The sequence below is a fragment of the Caloenas nicobarica genome, chromosome 21 (genome assembly GCF_036013445.1).
Source record: "Caloenas nicobarica isolate bCalNic1 chromosome 21, bCalNic1.hap1, whole genome shotgun sequence".
Taxonomy (NCBI): Eukaryota; Metazoa; Chordata; class Aves; order Columbiformes; family Columbidae; genus Caloenas; species Caloenas nicobarica.
The window spans coordinates 3,269,332-3,295,015 of record NC_088265.1 but is presented as its reverse complement, the minus strand read 5'-3'; the positions used below and the strand labels follow the sequence as shown (position 1 = coordinate 3,295,015).

The 25,684-nt window shown below is 44.4% G+C and overlaps 1 protein-coding gene and 1 long non-coding RNA gene across 5 annotated transcripts; one reads left to right on the top strand and one right to left on the bottom strand.

The window, feature by feature from the left end:
• Positions 1-1,674: 1,674 nt before the first annotated feature.
• LOC135997197 (uncharacterized) lies at positions 1,675-11,106 on the top strand. The gene is made up of 4 exons (XR_010607370.1): positions 1,675-2,090; positions 3,609-4,425; positions 8,416-8,538; positions 9,037-11,106. It is a non-coding gene; the product is annotated as an uncharacterized LOC135997197 (long non-coding RNA).
• On the bottom strand, positions 3,686-25,158 carry LOC135997194 (membrane cofactor protein-like). Of its 4 annotated transcripts, none has more exons than XM_065649680.1 (12): positions 25,030-25,158; positions 23,850-24,041; positions 23,546-23,642; positions 22,754-22,839; positions 22,147-22,353; positions 21,732-21,911; positions 21,107-21,286; positions 20,713-20,904; positions 20,419-20,445; positions 19,670-19,736; positions 4,254-4,360; positions 3,686-3,933 (listed from the first exon to the last, which is right to left on the bottom strand). In XM_065649680.1, exons 1-11 carry the CDS (start codon positions 25,103-25,105, stop codon positions 4,294-4,296), a joined length of 1,371 nt encoding a protein of 456 aa, XP_065505752.1. In that variant the 5' UTR covers positions 25,106-25,158; the 3' UTR covers positions 3,686-3,933; positions 4,254-4,293. The 4 variants fall into 4 exon arrangements, with proteins under 4 accessions (XP_065505752.1, XP_065505751.1, XP_065505753.1 ...); XM_065649679.1 differs by lacking the exons at positions 3,686-3,933; positions 4,254-4,360 and adding exons at positions 13,855-15,619; positions 17,558-17,658; XM_065649681.1 differs by lacking the exons at positions 3,686-3,933; positions 4,254-4,360 and adding an exon at positions 13,855-15,619.
• Positions 25,159-25,684: the final 526 nt, after the last annotated feature.

Sequence of the window (25,684 nt, the reverse complement as noted above, 5' to 3'; positions counted from 1 at the left end):
GGGTCACCGTAACCAGCTCAGACACCCCCATGGCACAGAGCAGCAGCCCCCAGCGAGCATCACCGCGGATGAGTCACCGCAGGAGCGCTCTGCCAATTCCACCTTCATTAACCGAAGTAGTTAATGCAGCTTTGGCCACAAAGCGTCTGTGTGAGGCTCGAGGTCCCATGGGTTTGGTTGCATAAGAAACTCAACGTCTTGTGGCATTTAGTTGACCGAGCACGACTTCTCCTGGCCACACGGAGGTTTGATTTCCTTTTGCATCAGCTACAACAGACCTGTTTACATTTTTTATACTGTTCGATTCGCAAGGATCATCCCCTTCATCCCACAGCGAGAGCCTGCGCCACTCTCCCAGGTCCCCACCAGCTCATAGGATTCTTTTTTATTTTTTTTTTTCTTATTGCAGAATCATATCCGAGAAACCGGGAGCTTGCAATTCTTCTCATTTGTGTCTGTGCGTAACAGGTGTCATTTTCAGTGTAGTACAGACAAATCCCAAAATAGCTCAGGCTCTTCAGACACTGCGAAGAGGGGGGAAAAAAAAAAAAAGTGGTTACTTCAGCTTTGGTTGTAGTGAAAAACCCAAAGCTTGCAGTCAGCTCTGAAGTCCGGAATTAAAATGGCAGATGTAGCTGTGTTGTAGTGATCTCGGTGTCTCGATTTGATGTCTTTCAAACGGACTGCCGGCTCTTTTGTCCGTGCAGACTGACGCATGAGCTCCCTCACGCTGTGCCGGCTCCTCTGTGATTCCCAGATGCTGGATCTGCCCCTGATCCTCCTCCACGCTGCCTGGTTTGGAGGCTACAAGAGTGAAGAGCGTGTCGGGGCAGACACAAGGAGCCGGCGTCCATCTGCAAAATCTGTCCTGCCTGGTGATGCCTGCTGGGCTGGAATACAGAGCCGCTCCTGGACTTTCTTTGACTGGATCCTGGTGACTCCAGGCATGCGGTTATTACCTCCCTGGTCATTTTGAATCTGCGCGTGTGATAACACTTATTAATCCTGTTCAGATTAAGAGGAGCCTGTGGCTCTCTAGCACTTTCAGTACCTTATCTTGCACCGCGCATCTGCCGCACTGAACCACCCTCAGATCAACGTCTTGTGGGTCCAGCAGCAGCTTTTATGCCCACAAGACCTGTGTTCGTTCACAGTACCAGCTCCTTTTAAATTGCCCTGTGCTTCAGGGTAACTGCCTGCTGAGGATTTGCAAGAGGTAGGCCTCAAATATTTTCTTTTAGGAAGTCGAATAGTGGTTCCTGTCACCGAAACGGTTAATCAAAAAGCACTAACTCTACTGGAACGTGCGTGTGTGTGTGTGTTTTTGTTTTTTAGAGCCAAGAAGATTTGCTTTGGTTTTTTTTTTTTAAAGCAGAAACCACCACAAAGTTGGCTGTGGTTTCAGCTGCGCTCGTTCGAGATTTGTATTGCTGACTACCAATCCTAAAAGAGTTAACCGAGCAAGCATGACTCAGAAGCAGAGAAGGAGATGCGAGGCTGGGAGCCTCGGAGGAAGCGCCGAAACGGAGGTGAGGAACATAATAATTACCAAAAAGAGGTGCAGAGTCCAGGAGCGACGTTCCCCTCGGTTCGCCTGGCCCTGGCACCGCTGGCACGGGCTCCCTGGAAAGCTGCAGTTCCGCTCTTATAACACAGGGAGCAGGCTGGAGAATTTAGAGCTGCGTCACAGAGCTCAGCGAGAGAGTGAGAGAGCAAGCTCTGTCGATAGGTCTTACCAGCAACAGCCCTGCTGCTGCAGCAAGAGGGGAGAGAGGCAGCAAGAGAGGCACAGAGGGCTCCAGAAACAGAAGTGCCACCAAACACCGGGGACTGGGCTCCTGTCACCTTCCAGCGTCATTTAAAGACGGGATTTGGGCTCGGTTGGCGTAGGAGGCTTCACCCATTGACGATGCTGGAGACCCGGCGCGCTTAATCCCGCGGGGAGGGAGAGTGGGCAGACGCCGAAAGGGTTAACGGAAAGGAAATTTCTGGAACCTTCTATTCTGCGGCGCTCCGCGGCGAGCGGAGGGCTGGGGACTGCGCAGATGGTGCACGGGCAGCAGCTCTTCGGTCCGGTTCGTCTTTCCCACGTACGTACCCTTTGATCAGGATGGGGCTTGAGCTGCAGCTACGTATTTTAATTATTTGCAGGGCATCCCTTTCCCCCGGCATCCCTAAGTTCGGATCCCAAAGTGCCTTTATTATTATTTAGGCTGGGTATGATTGCTCTGTTCTGCGTCAGAGCTGTTTTCTCAATGGAACGATGGCACAGGTTGTACTAATGTCACTCTTGCCGGCATTGCTGTACTGCAGAGGAGGGTAGTAGTCGTGGGGGAGAGATGACAACTTTGCAAAGACTGCCGTTTGCATGTTTTGTTTGGGCTTTTTATTCCCCCCCTGTCTCTCTAGAGGCTGGCATGTTGGCGAGGGTTTGGTGGAGGGGTTAACAGGCGCTCTGCGTTTCAGAGCTCAGAGGTTTGTCACTGCGTAGTTCGCAAAGTGGTAAAAACGGTGACGCAGTCATCATTGCAGGGCACGTCGTCCAGTTTGCTCGGAGGAAAAAAAAAAAAAAGCCCACCAAAAAAAAAAAAAAAAACCACTGGGGACAGGTAGACGGTGCCTTCCAGACGCTTCCAACAGCAGCTGAAAGGGGTTAAGGATGAGCCGAGCCGGGGAAGCTAGCATTTCGGGATTAAATGTCATCATTTTGGCGTTGGAAAGTTGTTTACCTTGCTCGCTCCGTGTCTCCATGCTGGCAGCCGGCCAGCTCCCATGTGATACTCGGCCCTGGACTGCTGCATCATTAACCCAGCGGCGGCACCGCCTCCCCATTGGCCCGGGGGCGGGCTCTCGGCCGCAACGGCGCCACCCGATTGGCGGAGGGAGGGGATGGCAGGTGAAAAGCTCTCGCTGATTGGCGGAGGGCTGGGTGTCAAATCTCAACGTTTGGATTTCGCTTGCTTCAAAGTGCCGGCAGCTCCCTGCCTGCACCTTGCCTGCACCTTGCCTGCACCTTGCCTGCTCCCTGCCTGCTGGGCGCCCCTCGGGCAGGGGCAGCAGGCAGCAGCAAAGCTATTAACCCCTCGGTGCGGACCCCGCGCCCACGGGTGCCCCGCGAGGTTTCGTTTCACCGTGCGGTGGTGACGATGACGTGTCAGAGCTGCAAAGCACGGGGAAGGGGAAAGTCTTGGGGTTTTTCTCCTCGCTTTTCTCCTCGCTTTCCCTCTTCTGCTTTGTAAGTGGTTAAGTGTCTGCTGGGCTGCAAACTGCTTAGAGCAGGGATTGCACCTGGAAATGATGCCGTGGGAATAATTAAAGAAGGGAAAAAGACGCTTGCCCAAACTCAGCTTTCGTTTGCGTTAAGTGTGAGTTTGCCACAGGCTGGGTAGGATCAGGGAGAGCCGAAGGCAGCCCTAAGGGATGGGTCTGTGAAGGTTTGCAGAAGAAATAACAGTGTTAGAAAGCCGGGATTGAAGGACTGGGAAGGACTGGGTGAGGATGAAGGGGAGACCGAGGGCAGCTCTGGAGAGAGGACGAAGAAACGAAGGGGAGAACACTTTTCTCTCTTAACCATTTACTATACTATTTTTTCACCTCTCTTCTTAAAGCGACCAGCAATGAAGATGGCAACTCTGCCTGGAAGTGCTGAGGACACAACCAGCTTTGAGCTTGGTCCTTCTGGCCGAGGAATTCTCCCGGTTATGCAGTGGAGTGGTAACTTTGCTTTCCCGTACAGCAGGGAACATTTATCCCGTAGCCCTTCAGCATGCCGAGGCTTAAACAAGTTTAAGGATGTGGTAGCATAAGCATTTAATCTGTATTACTCACTCACTGACATCTCAAGCGTCAGGTCCGGTTGTTTAGCAACAACCGCTGGGTTCAGAACCGGCTCAAACGTACGGCGACCACGGTCTGCGCGGCTTCGGCAGCAGCCTGAGAGAGAGGGAGAAACAAGGGCTGTACGTACACCCATCCACCCACCCCAACCGAATTCGGGCTGTTCTGTTACGAAGGCCGCAAGCGCTGCGGTTTTTATCCCCAACTCTGTTCCTTTGCGCAGTACGGTCGAGACGAGGATGCCGTCTCCATCGGCTGGTAGGAACAGGGAGGGACGAAGAAAACAGTAGGTGCCGCCCCCCGCTTTTTCCCCCCTCTTGCCCATCTGCACCTTTCTTGCCTCCCCGCCTTTTCTGCCCGATTCCGTAGGGAATTTCAGAGCCTTGCTGCAGTCGTCACAACCCCTCCTGACTCACTGAGCCTTCGCTGGCTGGAGCCGGCTCCCTCGGAGCATCCTCACCTCCTGCAGCGCCAGTTCCGCAGAGCAGGGGAACAACAGGAACAGCAGCCACGACGGTGGTCCCTGCAGCAAGACAGACAGACAGACATAAACACATGCACCTACAGCAACAGTACGCATCTGCGGAGGTAATTCTGTCCAGCCGGGAGCTGGACTAAGAGATGATGCTCGATTGCATGGAAGATGGGTGGGTTGAGTCTGTTTTACCAAGTGCGGACAACCCTTTGCGTCTTTCCCCATTGCGGTTGTGGGGCGTGGGACCTCGTTAATGCGCAAAGCTAGTGCTGCTTAATGGCATTTTTCAGTCCTTTGGAAGTAGGTGCAACTGGTATACTTGCTCAGGTGTATGCGTACTTTTTAAATACCTGTGTTCAGCATAAGGTTGTTTTTGGTTTTATTCCCTTTGCTACCATCTTTTTGCCACGGTGATAGTTTAATTGTGACTAAGTGCAGGGGCAGTAAGGAAGCAGAGGAGTTATTTCAATGTTAAACTTCGTCTGTAAATCTCATTACTCGGGAATTGAGGTTACTGTCGGCAGGTAAATCTGTGGGACTGGCAAGAAACAAGGCTAAGAAGGGGACACGGCATATTTCTGTAGGACGGTAGCGATTTTGCGCATAGGGATGGTATTGCTATTGTATGTTAGCTGTACGTGGCTAACTGGTCCATAATGATTTTCTGCGTATTGCCACAAAAGGACTTGGGAAAGCTGTGATTTAATTATTTATTTTTTTTATTTTTTTTTTCCTGCCTCTGACACTTGTGTGTGTGACATTGTGTAAGCTGATTCATTTTTCTGTATTTTGCTTTCCTTCCTTTGTGAAGTGGGGTTTATTGCATCTTTCAGCCTTAGTGCGGCATTATGACGCAGTGTTCGTTAATGCGTTTGGTCCGTTGGCAAAACACACGCAATTTTCTTGGGAGTTTTGACCGCCGAAGGGCTGCAAAATTTGCTAGAGGAAGTTAAGGATTGCAAATGCTCGCGACATAAATTTAAAAGCATTACCTTCTTGTTCTGCTTTGAGACCGAAGGAAGGCTCTCTGGCTGACGAGACAGCCATGATCTCTTTCTGCACTTGTTTTGCCGATGGTCATGTTACATCTGTGACGCAGCCCGATTTTGCTCTTGGTTCCTGTCTGTGCTTTACAGAGCTGAGCCGATGAGGGCACAAGCTTGAATACGGTTAGCGCTATTAATTTAATATTGATGCTAAACTTCGCAACCGTACCCAAAGTGCCAGGGCTATCGGCATCCACCTATTTCACCACCCACGGGCGGTGAGCGAACCCGAGGAACCCAGTAGCACCTCTGGCCATTTTGTTGCTCGCAGAGTCGACTCTGAGCCTGCAGCGCTGCTGCTGTTCATTTCCACATCGTACAAATAACAGCGTCGGGCTCTGTGTCAGGAGCTTTACCAGTGCTGTGAAAAGCTTAAAAGTCTACGAGCAAATGGTTTTGCTTTTTTTTTTTTTCCTTTGTTATTTGGGAAAATTCATTAAAATGTCCCAATGCCAAGAATTTTACCCTCACTCTTCTTACAAATCACTTCCAGACCTATCCAGAAAACTAACTGCTGCCGTGTATTTTCTTCTAAATCTTGTTCACGGTGTTTTCTTACAGTTTAATATGGGTGTGGCTGGGGGAAGGATAAGATTTAAGTCTGTTAAGTATCTGTATCGCTGATGCTAATGGACAGAGATGCTGGCAAGAGATACAAGCTGCCCATCTCCTCTATATATCTGTCTATATAGCTAGTCCCGAGCCCAGGTTGCGAAGACGCCCGTGTCATAGGACACGGAGAGAGTGCTCTATTCTGTTCGCACCCACCCGAAAGTTTTGGTGCAAAGGCAGCAAGAGAAACGGCCAACATGGGAATGTTACAAAATGGTTTCACCAGGGCTGTTTGTCCTGGCACGGCTCCGAGAGAGGGACCGGCTGCAAGGTCATTCCCTGGCTCATTGGTTCGGGAACCCCCAAGCCGCATTTCTTGCAGCTTGTAGCAAGTCCTGAACTTGGAAGTGAGGCTTGAAAATTAACGCTGCTGCAGTAGTGAGTCCAAAAGCGTAATCCCCAAAACCCTGCATCTCCAAAGCGTTTTAAAATCCCCATCTATAATCTGTTTCTGGAGCTACCTACAAAAACTTTGCGCTAGTTCCCTCGTCCCCTTTTCCCCCAAGACTTCTTCGGGACTGTTGGGAATCAGGAGTGGCGTGTATTTAAGGATTAGGCATCAAATTACACTGTGTCCCACTGAAAAAAAAGTGTCTGGATATATTTGCATTTCTGTTTCTGCAGTCGTTCTCGGGTGGACTCCGCAGGCTGCTCCACGTTCACCAGTGTCTGTGGAGCTGGTGGTGTCTCTCATGAGTTTTTGGTTCGGGTGCTTCAGCTCAGTAACTGTCTTGTCCCCTCCCAGGTTTCTACATTTTTTTTCTGCTGTTCCTATTTGTCCACGTCACCGGTATTTTTAGCCGATTCGGGGCAAGATCAGCGATGGGTACGTTAGGGCTTGCTCGAGTCTTCTCAGCTTCACAGGCAGCAGCGGAGTGGTTAATTGATCTTGAGCAAAATGACTTATTTTGCCCATATTTTTGCAATAATTAAGTTCAATCTGGGGGCACGTTATCAAGATCCTTTTGAACAGAGAGGAACACGGGGATCCTGCTCTGTTCCTGCTCCGGCAGGGGGATTGGACTAGATGATCTTTCGAGGTCCCTTCCAATCCCTAACATTCTGTGATTCTGTGATCCTCCCTGCTAGCCAACCGCCTGTTTTACTAGCCAACCTCCCCAAGCTTCCTGCCCTGACCGTGCTTAACGTCAGCCTTGGCTTTCGGTCTCATTATTCGCTGGTTTTCAAAGGGAAAGAGCCCGGCTGCTAATCCTGATGCCGGTGACGACTCTTCGCCTACAGGGAGGCATATGTGGTAGCTCGTCTGCTAAAAACTGAGCCAACACAGTGTGATTCAGACCTTCAGCTTTCCAAGGAAGAGCTATTTCTGAGTTCAGCGCAACTCTGCGCCTCCCCACACAAACTATCTCTACCCAGTGCAAACGGTGGCCCCCGGCAGCCCCTGGTTTTGTATTTGGATATACAGCTTGAACGCTTCTTAAGCACTGACAGTAGCTCTCAAACGTATGGTGAAATCTCGGTGATTGAATGATGGAAATCCTGGGAACGGGCACAAACCAAACAGGGTCAATGCTTTTCTCCGGCTTTTTTTTGCCACTGAGATGTGGCAGGGGGTTCAAAGGGCTGGTTTAAGGGCAGGTTATACTTCAGTGAACATCTGGCAATATTTGTTTCCGTATGCTCCTCGCTGGCAGAGGACATTCTTTTGTCTCTCAAATGGCAGAAAGAAATATATGACTTTCCTTGACATTACCTAAAGTAGCTGGAATGGTGGCGTTGGGGGAACGCGGCGTTCTGAGCTGACTATACAAATCACAACAACAATCTCCCTGCGACTGTCTTTGAGACTCGCAATTAATACTTTATATTCTAAGTAGGTACAGAAGTTAGGAACAGAAAATGAGTTTTCTGGTTTCAGCTACTTTGGAGATTTTTTTTTTTAGCATAGTTAGTTTCGTAATGTGCTGTTCTGTCAAGCAGTGTATGGCTAAATGTGATGAGTTTCTCTTCCGTGACCTACGTGATGGAATTGTGATGTTTTTCTTCCCCAGTGTAAGTTTGCCCAGTTTCTCCTCATTGCTCCTTGTGAAATCTGAACTCCTCAATAGGATTCAGTGGTTCGGTAGCTCCTGCGCCCTCCAAACAGGCTGTGGTTTTGCTTAGGAGCTCTCATGAAAGCAAAGGGGGAAGAAAACTGTGAGACTCCAGGCAAGTCAAAGCAATTTCAGATGAGAAGCAGAAGATTAGAAACTGTAGCCCTAATATCCAGCACTCCTACAATGGTCACAGTGCTAAAACCACTCCCTTCAGTTTAGAGTAGCTTTGGGACAAACAATAGCAAAACCACAACAACAATAAAGCGGCTTTGTGCATAAATCCTAATTATTTTAGTGATGTTGTCCTGTTATGAACTATCTCCAGGTTTCTCCAAAATAGCTGTAATCTGCAAACTAAAAGCCTCCTGCACTTTTTTTTTCTTTTTAGCCTGCTTTGTTAAACCACAGAAAATGTGGATCAGTGTGGCAGAACCATAAAGCGAAGGCTTGTTTGGCCCATCCTATCGTTATCTTGCTCTCAAAAATGAGGATTGCTGCACCTGAACCACCGGTACGTGTTTGCCAGAGAGCACAAGGGCTGCACACCCAGAGCTCCTGCCTTTTAACTTTTTACTATTTATACTGCAACTGTAAAGCTACGATAGTAGGACTAATGGAGTCTGTTACGTTCACTTGGAAATGCGATCTGGAGTTTTTATTCTGGTCCTAATCGAGGGGGGAAAAAAAATCTGCATGATGCTTTAAACTCGTAAGGGAAATAGATGTTTGTGCGGGTGCAGTAGCGTCGCTAGAGACATTTTTTTTAGCCACGAGCATCAGCTCCACGAAGCGATGCAGCATCTACTCATCCTTTACTCAGCCTCGGTCAGACAGTGTCCCGCAGCGAGGGCTGGCTCAGCGTGCAAGTTGGGGCACATTTGTCCATACCTGCCCCACGCACGGCCACACAGCAACACAACAGCCGCAGTTATGCGCTCGCCCGGGCCGAGGAAGCTTTTTTTTTTTTTTGAAACCTTAGAAGTTCCCTCATTTCATTTCCCCCTTGCAGGTCACCACTTGCGCTGTCACACCCCTGTCCCGCACCTGGCCTTGCTCTGACTCATTCCTTCACTGACTATGCGTCCAGCTCAGATTTTCTGCGTGTAAAACAGGAGTATTTTCTCCAGGGGAGACCAGAGTCTGATGAACCATGAGTTTCACTCTGCGATTTGAAAATGGAGGAGAAAAAAAAAAAATTATGATGCACATGGAGCCACGCAGAGATCTGGTTTCCTTACTGTGGAAGCCCCAGAGGTGCCTTCATTTATGCTGCAGGTTGTAAAAAAATGAGGTCTGTGACATCCGGACTTGTTCCTGCAGACTAGATTAAAGGTCTTAGGCTAGGGAGGAGGTTCCCTTTCATGGGGGAGGCAGGGATTTCTGCCCTTCTTGCCTTTGTGTCGTGTAGAAGGTATAAAGCAGTGTGAGGTCCATGAAAGGCTGTGAGATATTCCTCTGAAAAAAGCTACAGGACAGTACTGCTACTAAAACATGTCTGCAAAAGGAGGAAAAAACCCCAGAATGATAATATTGTACTTTTTCTGCTATTATTTATTGAAAACTCCAGAACACTTTGACAAAGCCAACTAGAGATGATAGTATTTGCTTGTCTCCACGCATGTGTGTGTCCATATGTCCACACTCAACACACACCCAGCAAATGCTCAAGACGAGCACTGGTTTGTTTTTCTCTGTGTGTGCATATTAACAGTTGCATACTGTGTTTCACAGCCCCTTGAACTGCTCTCTTTCTTCTTGTCACCTCTGCACGTTGCCTGCCCAAGGTTTGGAAAGAATAGCATCCACTGTATCCTTCATAAAAGATGCACCTGCAGCTTGGCAAAAAGAGGAAAAATACCTTCTGGCTGCTCAGAGGGTGTCAAGGCGATGGGACAACCTTTAGGGAGCCTGGAGGAGGAGCAGCAGCATCTTAATTATGCTAAAGTGAAACCTGGTTTTTATCAGACTATAAATAATCAATGAGCCACCCGTTTTCACCTGCTGTGTGGTGTTTCAGGAAAGGTTAGTGGCCTTCGGGGACGGGAAGGTACGCAGAGGTGTTCAGACTCTGGAGGTCTCACTCTCAGCAGCACAAACACAAATGACATTTCCACCAACTGTTTCTGAAAAACCTTAAATCGAGATTTCTTTTCAGGCACCCGCTTACTACCGAGACAAGGAAAAACAAAAAATCAAAGCAACCCTCACTTTGAGTCTGTTTCTGAAAGATGCTGCTGTGGTGCCTTTATCTGTGCAGCAACTGCCCTCAAGTCCACAGCAACTCTCGGTCAAGCTCTTCAGTAGTAAATCTCACGCCGATGATACCGGGCGCCTCGCAAATAACTGTGCCAGCAAGGCAGACACTGGGGAGGGAACCTGCTTTCTGCTTGTCTTTCACCCTGTTGCCCCAGATAATGGATTTAGAAACTCCAGTAAAGACCCAGCCGCGGTAATCTAGTGCAGTTCTCTTCCCTTCCTCCAGCCCTCTGCTGGAAGGACATGCTCTTTTTTTTCCCCTCAGAGCTTTTCCTCTGCTGCCTGTGGGTGTGCATTAGGATGTAGGCACCGAAGCAGATTCTTGGATCTGGTTACAAAACTAAATGCAAAGAGTTGCCCCAAAAAAAAAAAAACCACAGGCCAGCAAGAAGCAAAACTCCACTTCTGCCCCACTTTGTTCCATTTTATACCAGCTCCTGCACCAGCACAGGTCAGACATGGTTCGATAGTTCCTAAATTATCCACGTGTGGTCATTCGCAGGCTTCACCCCATCTATTCCCGCTGCGCTGAGACACATGAAGTGCCAGTTAACCACCATTTCCAATAACCACCAGCCACTCGTTTTCACACTCTCCTCCTTCCCTGACAACTTCTGTTGAACAATTTACAGTTCAATTTGCAACCACTCCCTTTCTAAGTTTTGTTCCCACCCATGCTCAGAGTAGGTTCCACGCAATTTGTTTTCATTGTCCCTACAGAATTTAAAACTTGTCTCACCAAAAATCTGTGATTACAAAAAACTATTTACAGACTGCGGGATCCAGCAGACCAAGGAAGGTCCATCACGACAGTCACGTTTCCTTTCCCTGTCACAAAAAGCACCTGACTTGTCCTGTCCCCTCTGATGCTGCTGAGATCAGTGAGCGATGGAAAGTCAGAACTACCCTGTCAATAAAGTAACTAACCCAACGGTAACGGTCTTACTTTCTAATAAAATGAAATAAATGGATTTTTCTCTAGGAATGGTGGAGAGGAAGGATTCTCTCTCAGCCCGCAGCCGCACACGAGACCTGTCTTCCTCTGGAAGCTGGTTTCACATGGTGGCTTAGATTTTCCCACTTTGTATCTAGCACCATTTGAAATCAGTGTTCTAGGAGCAAGAATTACAGCGTGGGAGGAGCCCCAGCAGCCGCTAACTTCACCGACGGCCTCTACTCCTTAAAACAGCACTTTTTCCAATGTTTTTTCCGTTTTTTTTTTTGCCAGCCATCTGCTTTGTAGCATCATCTGATTTCTAGACACTCCTCCAAGCACTGCCTGCACCCCCTCACACCAGGGCCACCACAGGAACAGCTGCTTTCAAATGTATTTCTACTTAATAAACAATGGATATTGAGTTAAAGTTGTCCAGAGTACAGTGATCCGAAAGCTGCACGAAAACCAACGTGGTACTTCTTGCACCTGGACGGGCAGAGCATGTTAACTTTATTAGACGATCACTAGCATATAATTTGCTAACTTAGAGCAAATCTGCTTCCACTCTGTGCTCAGGGACTCTATCTCCGCAGAATTACCATTCCATAGCTCCCAGGGACTTGCTCTGCAAACGCGCAAATTCCCTCCAACAATTCGACTTCCGCAAGTTAAACACGAAAGTGCCTTTAGCCATCACGACGATGTCACGCTGGCGCACAAAGAGCCTTTTTCTACAATTCTTTTTTTAAGTTTATTGCTGGTAACTTCTAGCATTGTTTCAGATGACTTCTATACCCTTGCGTCCGAACCCCTAAAATGAAGGTAAATTATTTTTGCTTGCCCTTGCTCTTGTCAATCACGTTATCATACACAGAAAAGACGATCATTGTGCGGACGAAGCGTTTGATCAGACCACTGAATAGTCGTCTTTAAAGAACGCGTAGCTGCCATCTACAAGAGGACTCTTCTCTGAGCCAGGACAATGTCTCTTACACAGGCTGACCGATTTCTCTTGGTGTTCAGAGTCTCAGTTTTTGTCTAGCACCATTTGAAATCGGTTATGATGTAGGGGGAAAAGCAACAGTAAAGGAGAACTTCATTCCCCCGCCCCCCCCAAAAAGTCCTTATAATAAATAAAGTCCAGCAAAAAAGCCCCTGCTCTGGCTTCACAAACACGGACGGTGCGCTCGGCTGTTCTCCAACCTCGAGTTACAACCCCAGGCCGAACATCCCACCCAAAAGGAGGACACAGCGCCACAGTCAACAGGAGGGACGATGCTTCCCCAGAAAATGAAGCATCTGTTCAAACACGTACCCAAGACTCTTCACCTCCAGCAATCCAGGGGCCCCCAACCTTCCGACCAGCGACATCCACCTGCTATTTGTTTGCCTTAACCTGTTTTTTCCTCAGATATTTAATTTTTTTTTTTCCTTTTGAATAAAATTGTATGATACCTGGTACTGGGCTCTGTCTCAGGTAGAGAGGTGACCCGTGTCCCTGGCTGCAAGTCTCTTCATTCTGGTCCCCAGCTCCGTTTACACCGTTTCGCCCAAAAGCGAGCGGTTTACACCCATTTTAAGTGTCGCACAGAGCAGCCTACCAACCACCGACGCTTCACACCACTTAATGTGAAATCAAGTAATGTTGGACCCAGGTTTTGTGACTCCTATTGGGAGAACGCAGCTCATTTTACCAGTAGATGGCAACAACACATTTTTAGTACATCTAGCCTTTTTCTTAGCTCCAAGTTCATGTGTTCACGACTCAGTTATCACTCTAAAATGAAATAATTAATGTGGGACTGAGCTTTAGAAAAAAAGATGCTGAATTCAGGACAATTAGGGCGAATTAATTGATAGAATCATACGATCGATTTGGTTGGAAGAAGCCCTTAAGATCGAGTACTTTTATTGTTTGTATTAAATATTCATAGTGTTTAAGACTTGCCCATCCCATCAACGTTCACTGCAATCCCGAAACTTCAGAGTGCAAGGCTGTGTTGTCTCCATACTGCCATCATTTGCAATCCACACTGATTTGGAGTATCACAACCACAAATTAAGACAGACGACGGCATATTAGTTTTTTTCCTATTCCACCCACTGAAAGCTTCATTCTGTAAGGCAGCTGACTCCACACATTGCTTGGCAAAGGAAATTTAAGTACATGCAATTAAAAATGACCACATTCTACTTAATATTTACGTAAGGTATATTCCCTGAGGATTACACCTGTCGCATACTGGGTAGAAGTGCCAGATAACTCTGGGTTTTGCTCTGGACTTAGTGTCACATCAGAACAGCCACACGATGACCTCCCTCCGCTCCACCACATTTTTACCAACATTTTCAGGAGGTTTTGGAGGTTCTGGGAAATTCTCTGCACTTGCAAAGGAAAACCAAAAGGCTATGAGACTGCTCAGCAAACTAAAACACATTTTCCATGCTACCGTTAAGTAATTCTGGGCGCTCACTGCAAACTACGGTCTCAAGAGTTACCACCTAACGCGAGTTTGGTACATGAAAAATCATCTTAAGGATAATGGGGAAATAGCTGTGTACCACATGACGAATGAAAGACAAACACTTACTGCTAAATAATTTAACATTTTATTTGTAATGTTACAAGTCATTACTAGTCTTTACATCTGGAAAAAAAGTGTAAAAATAAGGCCATTTTTTACAGTTATTTCACTTTAGCATCAAGTGCATTTCAGTATATTTTAAAACATTGAAGACGCCATACATAATCAAGCTAGCTAGTGACCATGACACTCCATTTCCAGTATTTTATCATAGTTTTTACAATTATCAAATTAGGCATCACAGCTGAGCAATGAACATTCCGCGTAGCCAAAACCCCCTTTTAATAACCAGAGCCTACAACAATACAACTGCCACGATTGTCCCCAAAAACCCTATAAAGCCCCAAATATTTTGATGTTATTCAAATAACCCTGATAGCAGCGCCCACCTACCACAGACAAGCGAGAATAGTTTAAATGCTGCTGAAATGAGGCAATTTGGGTTTTTTTTTCTGGGAAAACTGGTTCTTAGAAAGTGCCTGGATGTTGGTAGGAAACTCAGAGATTCCCAAAGCCTGTCCTAATTAAACTTTCAGTTTTAATAGGGAATAGCAAGTATGCATTTAAAGGAACAGCTATAATGCAAGTCTGAGTCTTAATTCGCGGCAAATGCTGTGACGGGAGTTTGATTAACACATTTCATGGAACAAAGAGCCACCCAAGAGAGACCAACCACATCTACCAGCACTTCCAGCAGCCCCACAACTAAACTGGTTTGGTTTTCCTTCGACATAAAAAGAGAAGGGAATCCAACAAGGAAAGGCTTCTGTTTCTTGACAGGTAACTGCATCACAGAGCTACATTCAGCATCATAGTCTGTACAGAGAGATTTAAAATGCTTTACGTGGAATAGATGATTTCAAGTTAAAAAAAAAAAAAGGCAGCAAGGAAGCTGGATCCATACAGCGCCCTTTCTATCCTGAAAAGCAACAAAATTATATCCAAAACTCAAGGCTGAAGAAATATAGACTGTGCTCCTGAAAGAAGATGGTTCCCACCGATCCCTCAGCAGCTCCTTTCATTAGGTACCCTGGTAGGAGATATTTTTGCTACAGAAACCTTCCATTTCCCACCCCAACAAATCTGAGACTATATCGAAGAGCCAGAAATAAATGTGGCGCTTTTTTTGCCTTCTTAAAGAAAACAGAAAAGTTATAAACCTCTAATTTAAAGGCACATTTTAATTAATTAGATATACAGAAACCAACTTTGGCACGCGAAGAGGTAGTGGGTATAAGATCTGAACTGTGATCGCTTCAAAAAGACAGAGCCTTAAATGGCACCAATCTCTTGAGGAAATTAGGAATAAAGCATTTCAGAAGACAAGAGACAACATAATCATTTATACCGCCTCAACCGCAAAACATGAATGAGAAGCACGTTGAGATTTTAGCGAGCAGAACTAATATTGGACGGTTTTCCGTAAGAAAAGAGGTAGCACGGAAAGCAGCAGCTGGTACAACAGGGACAGGATTAAGTCCAGTGCTCCCAACACAGACGCTCGTTCACGCCACAATAATGGGCCTTGAAGACCATTTCACATCCACAGAAAACAGTATGAGCGGCTCGTAACAAAAAGCAGGTATTTAGATATATACACACACTCTTTTGACCCTATTAATGATCTCCTACTACAGTTAATCAGTAGTATAAGACGTGGTACAAGATATTCATTGATAGAAGCTCAATGCAAGTGCAATCGTTTTCCATTTCTGATGGGTATATTCAACTGCAAACTCCCTCCCACCCCCAAAAAGTTCATTCATGCTTTACAGCTCTTATATTCGGCAGTATATGGAGTGCTGTCACGTTTCCTACAAACAAAAAAACAAGTCAAATCAGAGATTTCACATTTAAATAGTTTTCACATTTCTTCTGAGAGCACATCCTGAGTTTTATCGTTAAATCAACAGGTAAAGTCATGAAACTAAATCGTTATTTGTCCTCTTTCTACTAAACAACCACTAGACTAAGGAGATTTTTTTGCTTCATTTCCCCTAGTGGACTGTTAAGAATGACCCACGGAGCAGAAGAGCTTTCGATTCAAATGGATCATTTCAAGTGTGCAACGGACCGTGCCTGAGGATGATCAAAAACCAAAACCAGAACGGTTACAGGATTCCTCACCGATTTGGATGCTACATCAGGAGCATCCATATGATTTATTTTAAATACAGTGTGTTGTTTAGTAAATATTTCATAACCAGAAGCTGAATTTAGTTTGTGAGGAATTTCATTTTGTAGTCTGCTAAGAGCAAATTTACAATACTGAGACATATTAGGATTAAAATTCATAAGTACATCCATATATGTGTGTTTTCAAGTTCTTGAATAAATCCTGGTTTTCTTTACAGAAAAAATCCCATGCCAAACTGCTGCACTATTACTCTAGATCTCTACGGAGCTCTAGATACCATACAAAAAACTCCTGGCATAATAGCGTGTCCACGTACCAGCCCATTAATTTGTCTTATCGCTGTTATGTGCAAAAGGTAAGACTGGACATAAGAACTCTAGTCTATTCTATCTCAATTCACTTTTCTCTCCCCAAAAATAAGCCCAACTAACCCAGAAAACTAATCCTATATCAATTAGAAACGTCTTACTTCAGAGGTAAAGAGGATATTCCTTAATCCCTACGTTATTTTGGAAGAAAAGCCAAGCTTAATTTTCATATGTGCCATCTCAAACTTATCAAAAATACTGAAGTCACTTGTTCTTTAAAAGTAAATAAAATCAAGACTATGCGTTTGAAAAGACCTTTGCATTAAGTTACAAGAGATCAAACATTTCAGCCATTACCTTCTCAGAATCCGTGCAATGGAAAAAAGCGACAGGAATGAAGAGACTAGTTTATGAAAGTATTTGTAGTTCAAATTCTGACTGTTAAGATAGTAACGACAAAATACTGGCAAGGAACAGTCCAATTAAGCTGTTCCGTCTTAAATCTGTCCTGTTGGAACCAGGTTTGAAGAGGCAGGTGTTTGAAAGAGCTGATTTGACCTTACACAAGTGCGGGAGCAATCGTAACTATCACCAAATGCGTCTGACTGCTGGACTCAGCATTAGCTTAAAAATACAGAAGAGGAATCAGTTCCAAACAAACTACTATATTTTGACCCTTTTTAGGGCTAAAAACCTGTGAATTTGAGAAATAAATCACCTTTTTCTAAAAAGGTTTTAAAAGGAACACCTTGTTTGCACCTTCATTGATTTATTTTTCTTCTAGAAAGCTGAAAATATAGATGAACCAGTAATTCCGAGAGACGTGTGATCTGGTTTTCTCTCACGGGATGCACGTTGCCTTTCTAATTCTAGTGTCCGTGTAACACGGCAAAGGTGGTTTCCAGCTCCGACAGTCTTCTAATTATAGGGAATTACACTATTAGCTAACAACAGTAACACACCACTGGAATCTATTTCACATTACTAGAGGAGGTGCAAACATTCTACTAAGTATATACGGAGCTTCTGTCTTGCAGAAAAACATGTTTTTTAAAGACAACACAAACCTATAATATGCCATCTACAATCACGGGAAGATCTCATTTATGACAATGAATGATAATTATTTATGTAATACATCCTATCCACCCAAAATGAAGGAATTAATTACAGTCTTTCCTATAGGAACCTGAGCTTCACAGCGAGCTCGATGCCACACTTCTCCTGGAATTCTAAGTAAACCACAATTTAAAAAAAAGACACTTAAGCTTCATTGCAAAAGTCCAAATTAAGTGGAAAGTGTATACCTTTTTAAGGTTAATTCATTTGTGCAGTTTCTTCCATCTCAGCTGGTACATTAGTTTTTAAAATACATGTCTCCTTGCAACTCTCATCAACTGTATACGAGCTGAACAGCAGAAGGGGAAAAAGGTCTAATTGAATGTCCTATAAAACTGGCAGATTTAACACAGAAGAGAGGGCAAGAAAAGATTTCTGCTGTAATTTGAAGACAACAAGCCAGCAAATACGAGGCACGGAAAGCACAACAGTTCACAAAGGCTCAGCTACATCAGGAATTCAGAAAACTGAATGGGGAGATCTAGGTCTCAATAAAAGGAAATTAGATCAGGGTTTTCAGGCAAGAAAGAAGCTGAATATTCAGATGTTCACAGTGAGGAAGCTTAAGGAAAGCATTGGGCGCAATAAGACACTTCACGTTGTAAAATTTTCAGGAATATAACGTTCTTTCTCCACCCTGAGAAGTCTTTCCACAAATGAAGGCGGAAAGTGCTGCCCTAACACTATGAACTCCCACGTACTCTTATTTTGACCATCCGGACTGCAGGTTGTCCAAGCGATGGATGAAAATCAGCTGTTCAAAAGCACTAAATTCCTAAATTACAGGGTCACTCTGGGCCCTGTGATGATACCGTCCTGCTGTGTGGAAGATACTAAAACCTCACTGGACAGAAGCTTCAGGGCTCTCCTAAGTAGTATTGTGTGCACCTCATTACAAATACAAACCACAGGAATATTTCCCCTGGTTTACTTTATTTAAAGCATCCCTTCCTTTGCTTCACGTACCCCAGATGCCTTTTAACAAAATCTGTTGGAATTTAAGACAGTTTTGATGAGATGCTTATCATAATACTCTATGCATGCCGCCTAATTTGCTCTGAATTCCCAGTATTTTGCATGTTACAAACTATTTCTCCACCAAAACAGGCTTTTTTCAAGGAGATAAAATAAGACACTACTGCAAGAAGCAATGCACAAAGAGGCATTTAAATCTCCTGCCACCCCTCCGTGAAAAATCATCCATAGCAATCCGTTGTTTTGAAGTTCAAAAGGCCCTATACGGCTCATTAAAAACAGAAGAACGCCACTGCTATGGCATGTATTATAGATTTTACAGTTGATTTTGCAAGTCTTTAACATCGGGACACCAATCGTTGCTGCTCCAGGAGAAAAAAACTGAAGGGGATCCACACATTAAACATGCCAGGAGCAAAGCTACATTAACAAAAATTAATATTTGCTTTTTCAAACAGCACAGGAGCACCAGTTTAGACCAAATTTGTCTTTGTGTTTCCCTTGTAACTAAGCCCATATGATTTTATTCAAGCTGCTCCTGGTCAAAACCACAAACCACAGTGGTTCTCTGGTTAACCCTCCACTACAATTGGCAGATCAGAAGCAGCTCCTTAGTTCACCTCCAAGGCTTCCAGTTCGCTAAACCCTTCCAGCACTTAAAGCCAGAGAGAATCAGTGAGGACAAAGGGAATTTCAGCAATAAAATAACACAACTCCACACCTACCCTGTTTCCCCGAAAATAAGACAGGGTCTTATACAATTTTTGCTCCAGAAAATGCTTACTTTTTTTACATGTTTAGCTGCCTGGATGCTATTTAAATTGACTTTTTTTAGGAACTGTAACTACAGCTTATTTTTGGAGTAGGGATTATATTTTGAGCATCCTCAGAAATCGTGAAAAATCACACTAGGTCTTATTTTCGGGGTAGGTCTTATTTTCAGGGAAACAAGGTACCAATACTCCCACTGGTTTTAAAAGGTAAACTGAAATGTTTTACAGTAGATGCAAACAGTACTTTCCTCAGCAAGTGTACCTAAGGTAAATACAAGCCTAAGAACAGGGGTTTTCCTTCCTTGAAATTAGTGCAAGTGTTAATTAGCAGCTTCACTGAAGAGCAGATACAAAACCAAAGTGAAATATACTGTTAGGCACTTTGGCATCCCATCAGCTGCTGTGATAAGCTCAGTGTAACCATCAGCATTTGAAGAAGAAAGGGCAGATAAAGCTCAAGAAATTTGCATATGCGTTAGTGCTGCTTTTGCTCAGTCATTTAGAAATCCGCAATAATAATAATACAGTAAAAAAAAAAGTAGGCTGACTCACCCATTTTGTGAACAGCGTTTCTTATAGACCCAGAAGGCTGCCAGGAACACCACAACGGCCACAATCACTTTAGGAAGAATTAAAAAAAAAAAAAGTCTTAGAGTCATAAAGATCATCTTGAGCTCACCAAAAAAAAAAAAATTTAAAAGCCCCCCAAACGTTTTTAGCAGAAATAGCACTGTTTTCATCCACAGTTCTACGCAACTCCTCCTCCTTCCCAAAAAAACCTCCTAAATTTACATGGTTTATTTCCCAAATATATATTTGATGTTTTACTCTTAAGACTCTAAGATAGTTCTGCTCAAGAACAGTGACCACCAAGATGGCAAAACCCCACCAGCTCAGTAATACTACAACAGATAAGTCAACATCCTAACATTACTTTTTTACAAGTTTGGAAGAAAGTGGTAGGCATTATTTATTATTTACTTTTATTCATTCACGCTTCCAGCAAAGCCAAGCTCTGAAGAGTTTATGGCAGTGACCAAGTTGTAGAAGTCAGTCTTTGAAAGTCGATGCCTCCCAGGCATGAAAACATACACATTTGACACGAAATTAATTGATAATTGCTAAGATTACTTAACTTTTCTTGAACTATGCAGCTTCAGAAGTAGACAAGCATTTTTCAAATCACCAAAACTCCAAAATCATGTTATATTACTGCAGTCATGGGTGATGAACGGAATATCAATTCGACATAAAAAATAAAATCTACATCGTGTCTTGTTGAGGTTTTACAAGATACTTACCACAGATGATGGCTGTGATATACGCACCTAAAACCAGAGGGAATTAGTGTCACAAGAGGAAAGCATGCGCTTTTTCTTCAACATTATTACAAAAATATTCACACATCTATTTCAAATCTATCAAGGACTTCTGCTAACACAATCCTTGCAGCAGAACAGTTTATATCCTAACACTTATTAAACTTAAAACATTCCTATTTTTAAACAGATTTTTACCAAAAACCTGTTTTTCTTATGGCAACATATGTTACATGTATTTTCATTCTAGTGGAAATTCTTGCAGTTCATACTTACTTAACTGGCAAGTTGGCACTCCAGGAACCCATCGGTTTTCTCCAATATACTGAATACGAGCTTCACCATGTAATGTGTAGCCTGCGTAACACTCAATTGTAACAAAATCCCCCACAGAATATGAAGGTTTTTGTCCATCAATTACTCTACCATGATTTATTACTGGAGTGAAACCAGAACTTTTAGGTCCACCTGGAAAGAGAGAGGGGGGGGAAAAAAAAAAAAGGAAAAGGAAATAAAGTCCAAGAACAAAACTGGTTCATGAAGCAGATTCAAGAAACTACCATCAAAAAGTTCCTACATTTGTGTAAATATCAGAAGCTCAGTCAAACTTTTAAGACCTTTGGAACTTGTCACTCTGCCCTCAAGTTTACCAATTCTGAGTTTTACTCACATGCACAGTCTTGTAAAGAACTCCACATATTCTCTCCTTGGCAAGTCACTGCCATCTCTTCAGTGCCATCAGGAAACGTACAGTCAGCGTTGCACCGTATCTGAACGGACTCTCCTGCTCCGTATCCAGATTTCGGTGGAATCACCACTCCATGTGTGATCGCTGGGGCACCACACGCACCTTTGGTAAACAAGACAGGAATTTAAAAGTAAGTGCAGTGATATTAAACTTTAAATATTTCATAATTCATTGCCTTTTTATGAAAAGAATAGATAAGCATATCTGAACAGTTTAACTTTACCACAATTTTAAGTATAAATGTTTCCTTTAAAAGAAACATCACTGTGGGTACTCATTACGGTAATATGACCTTATAACGTGGTAGCTAAGAAATCCATATTTTTTGGTTAATTAATTTTGTAAGCTCTAGATTCGTTTCCAGGTGCCTTATCAGACTCATTCATAATGGAACAGCCAAACACGCTCTCTGCAGAAGTGGTTCTCAGTTCTTGGGCATGTGAAACATTCTATCATTGTACTCTACAACAACATTCCTTCTCACACAAAGACGACGTAAAACATTCTCGACATACAAGAGAAGGCGGATTCTTATTTAAAGGCTTACTTTTTTCACAAGTTGGTTTCGGAGACCAGGTGTTATCTTCTCGACAGGTAACTACCTCTGGTCCGATCATGAAATAGCCCGGATCGCACTCAAACACGACTGAGTCCCCATAGCTATAGGAAGATCCAAATCCAGCCTGTTTTTTCCCATTTTCAACTTTCGGGTTATCACATTTGACCACTGAAACAGGTAAAATTTAAATTTTAGTCATACCCTGTGTCATTATCAATTAATATCCATAATGCAGCTGACCTCATCTCCACTGGAACTATCCCAAATTTAGTACCAGAGGATCTGTTTCTTCTTTTCTATAGGCAAGTCCATTCCACCCCCTTTCAAAAAAGGGACAGATCTTGAAGTTTTGGAGTCACACAGGCTATAATAAAGCAGCATATAAAAAAAAAATCCCAACAACCTCTACATTCTGGAGGTGGTCCACTCCAAACTCCATTCGAGTCCGCATCCGACGTGCAGAAAATAGTAGCTGGGCCAATGAGGGAGAAGGGATCTGCGCCTTTCGGGACCTCGTCACACGTGTAGGTGACCGGGGTTTGGTACGTGTAGCTCTCTGCTTCAGTGTAGCGCCCGTTGGCTATTCTGGGAGGCGGTTTGCAAGGAATTCCTAGAAAATCAATCACACAAATCAGCTGACGGATTTTTGCTGTCACTCTGTTCATCTCAGAAATAGCAAGCCTTGATTCGCAAGTAATTTCATTTAAAATCTGACATGTAGCTGTTTCTAAGACAAGCTTCAGTTATCACCAAGACTCACCAATGGTCGTTTATTATAGACAGTCTCAATTTCAAAAACGGGTTGACTACAACTAATTTAAGTACCACAATAACTGATATTTTTCTGTGGTCATTCCTCAGGCACATCCCCAGTAGTTCCAAAAAAACTAAAATTAAAATCAGTCCTATTTTACCATTATTTCCTATACCGGAAAGTTTACTGCACAGCTGTTTTTCAGTGAACTACCACCATCTGAATATCAGCTTAAACACAACAGCAATTTACTTACGTTCACAGAAAGGAAGATCGCTACTCCAGTCAACACCTTTATTCTTAATTACACAGGAAATTTCAGCAGTTCCACGTAATCTGAACCTAGAGAGGTAAAAATTTTTAAAGAGGTGAAACTTAAGACATCTCTCAATTCTCCAACAAGCAGCTAGAAACTTTCTTTATACAATTCTATTCTGTGATTATGGGGACATGACATACTGAGCTTTTGTTGTAATAACAATGGTATTTTAATGTTTTTAATGTTGCTAACAGTCTCAACTATGAAAACAAAAGAGAAGTAAATGAGATGTCATTAAAGGAACTCATAGAAGTCTCATCATTTTAAGATGTGTACCCTCTAATACTAAAGCCCTACAGTTACTAATACGAAAAAAAATATACTGTTAAAAGGAAAGGGAGGAAAAAACCCACGCGAGAGGTTAGTGCTTTTGATGTAATTCACCATACAAGACAGATGGGTGATTACTCGATATAATAATGAAGGATGATGAATATATACATTTATTCCCTCTGCCACTGGAGCATTCAAAGAAATCAGAGGTAACACTCCAGTTCTCACCCTATGGAATCTCACTAAAGAGCTTAAGCCTTGGTTAATGCAAACAGCAAGTAAAACCAGGGAATCAAATAAAAAATAACTGTAATGTCATTTGCTCCAGGTAGAATTTAGGAGACATTTCAAGCCTGAACTGGAATGGAACCTGCATAAGAAAATTTGGGCTTGGTTCAAATCTGGTCTAAACAGAAAAAATAAGAGACGATTCATTCACTTCACCAAAATACTTACCCTTTTTGACAAGACAAAGTAGCTTTTGAACCAAATGTAAGATCTGTCACATTAATAAAACCATGTGCTAATTCTCCCGGGTGGTTACATTTTCTTTCTAGGGGGAGGGGGAAAGAAAAAAAAAAAATCTGCATATTTGTAGTTATATACAAAGACTAACTCTTTGGCATATACTGTCCTTACAGTCATTAGCGTTTTTCAAGCTTTGCTTAAAATATTACAGAATACTAATTTTCACTTGAAAAACAACTAAAATTGTTAAATAACAACAGGAAAAAAGTAAAAGAGCTCATGCACACGTTACCCGTACAGAACTGCTCTATGGGTGACCACTGGAAGCCTCCCTCACATGTTCGAGTTGCTGATTTTCCAGGGATTTTCATATACCCCGGCCGGCAGATGTACAACACGTTGGTTCCAACAGGAAAGCTCTGCATTGTGCTGAAATTCGCCTCGGGCTCGGCATATTGCAGCCTATCCGGAGGCAAACACCCATCTATCAGAGTAAGAGGATGGAAAAAGCAACGCACAATATTCTCACCAAGAGCAGATACAGGTTGAGGCATCGTGGCACAGAATCCAGGCTAATTCAGTAGGTTTTAAGGACCCATTGGTAAATCAAAAGAGATTACATTCTTAAAAGCCAGAGCTGTCTTTATATTTAACTACGCTTCAATTTTTTAATTTATGTTTCAACTGCATTCGACGTCCAACTCTAGTACAGGTTACTTATTGTGTTCTCAAGTTCTTTAGCATTCTACCCAGACAATGCATTTCCTCCCAGCTCATATTTTTTTTTGTCTCTTCGCCTTATTCCTGTAAACACATGACTTAATTCACTTTACACCCACCCGCAGCAAAACGCCTATTTAGCTTGCAGTTCATCTCCTTTCCTAAGATCATAAAGGAGAGTTTAAAACCAGCCACACAACCCAAGGGAGACCTGCAGACCCAGGGACGTTTCCAGCTGATGGTGAATTGTTAATGCTGAAGACTGAAAACTCAAAACACATCGCAGACCTTGCAACCCAGATAGAAATGTCAGATCCGCCCGGTCTTTGCGAGACTTAGAACAGAGACCACCTCATCTTCGACACCTATTGATTTCCTTTCTAATCTGTTTATGTTATTGTTTAGAAATATACCAAACCACGGGAGAAATTCCAACCCCAAACTCAGGGGTCAGACCAGCACCCATCAACACACCTGGCTCTGTAAGACAATCTAATATTTCACCGTTTCGCCCCCAAACCGCACAGAACCCGCGCGGAAAGCTCATTGTTTCCACCACCGCTTAAACCCATTCCCTCCTCCCTCCCACCGCCCCCCGAGAAGGCCCCAGCAGCACCCTGGGTGTTGGGGAAGGGGGAGAACCGGCTCCCTCCCTCCTCCTCCCGGTTGCTCTCCGGGCCCGGGGACCCGGCGTGTGTCCCCCGCGGCCTCACCCCCGCCATGGCGGACGGGAGCGAGCGCCCGTTCCTCACCCCGAGCCCACGCTCCGCCGATCCACACCAGCAGCACCAACAGGAGGCCCGAGCCGCGGGCGGGCGGCGGCCCCATGAGCGCGACCGCTCCGCTCCGCTCCGCGTTCGCTTCAGCAGCAGCGGAGACGCAGCGCGGGCCCCGGGCGCATGCGCGGTGCCTCCGCCCCTCAGCGCCGCTGCCGCCATGGCAGGGCCTTCCCGCCCCTGCGGCGGCCGTTACATGGCGGGGCCTTCCCGCCTTTACATGGCGGCGGCGCCTCCTCGGCCTGAGGGCACCGGGCCTTTTCCTGGGGAGGGTCCCCAGCAAAACGCCCGTAAAGAGGAAAAGGCTTCAAAGCGCGTTTAGTTGCGCTTTGAACGGCAACAAAGGCGCGCTGAAAGTAACCGCGCCTGTGTGACAGCCCAGGGTGAATAACCCTTCTACTTTGGAAGGCAAAGCGCCTGTGTTGCCGAGCAGCACTAAAAAAAAAAAAAAACCACACACATGCAAAAGGAGAGATGTAGGAAACAATTAGTTTGCAAATATAACAGGCTCAGGCAGGATCTCTCGGCAAAGCCATTTTTTTAATGACAGTGTTGCAAGGCCGGGTGTTCTACCTAAAGGCAGGCTTGCATAATAGGGCAAAACCCCTGCTTATATCCCCCAAAATCCCAG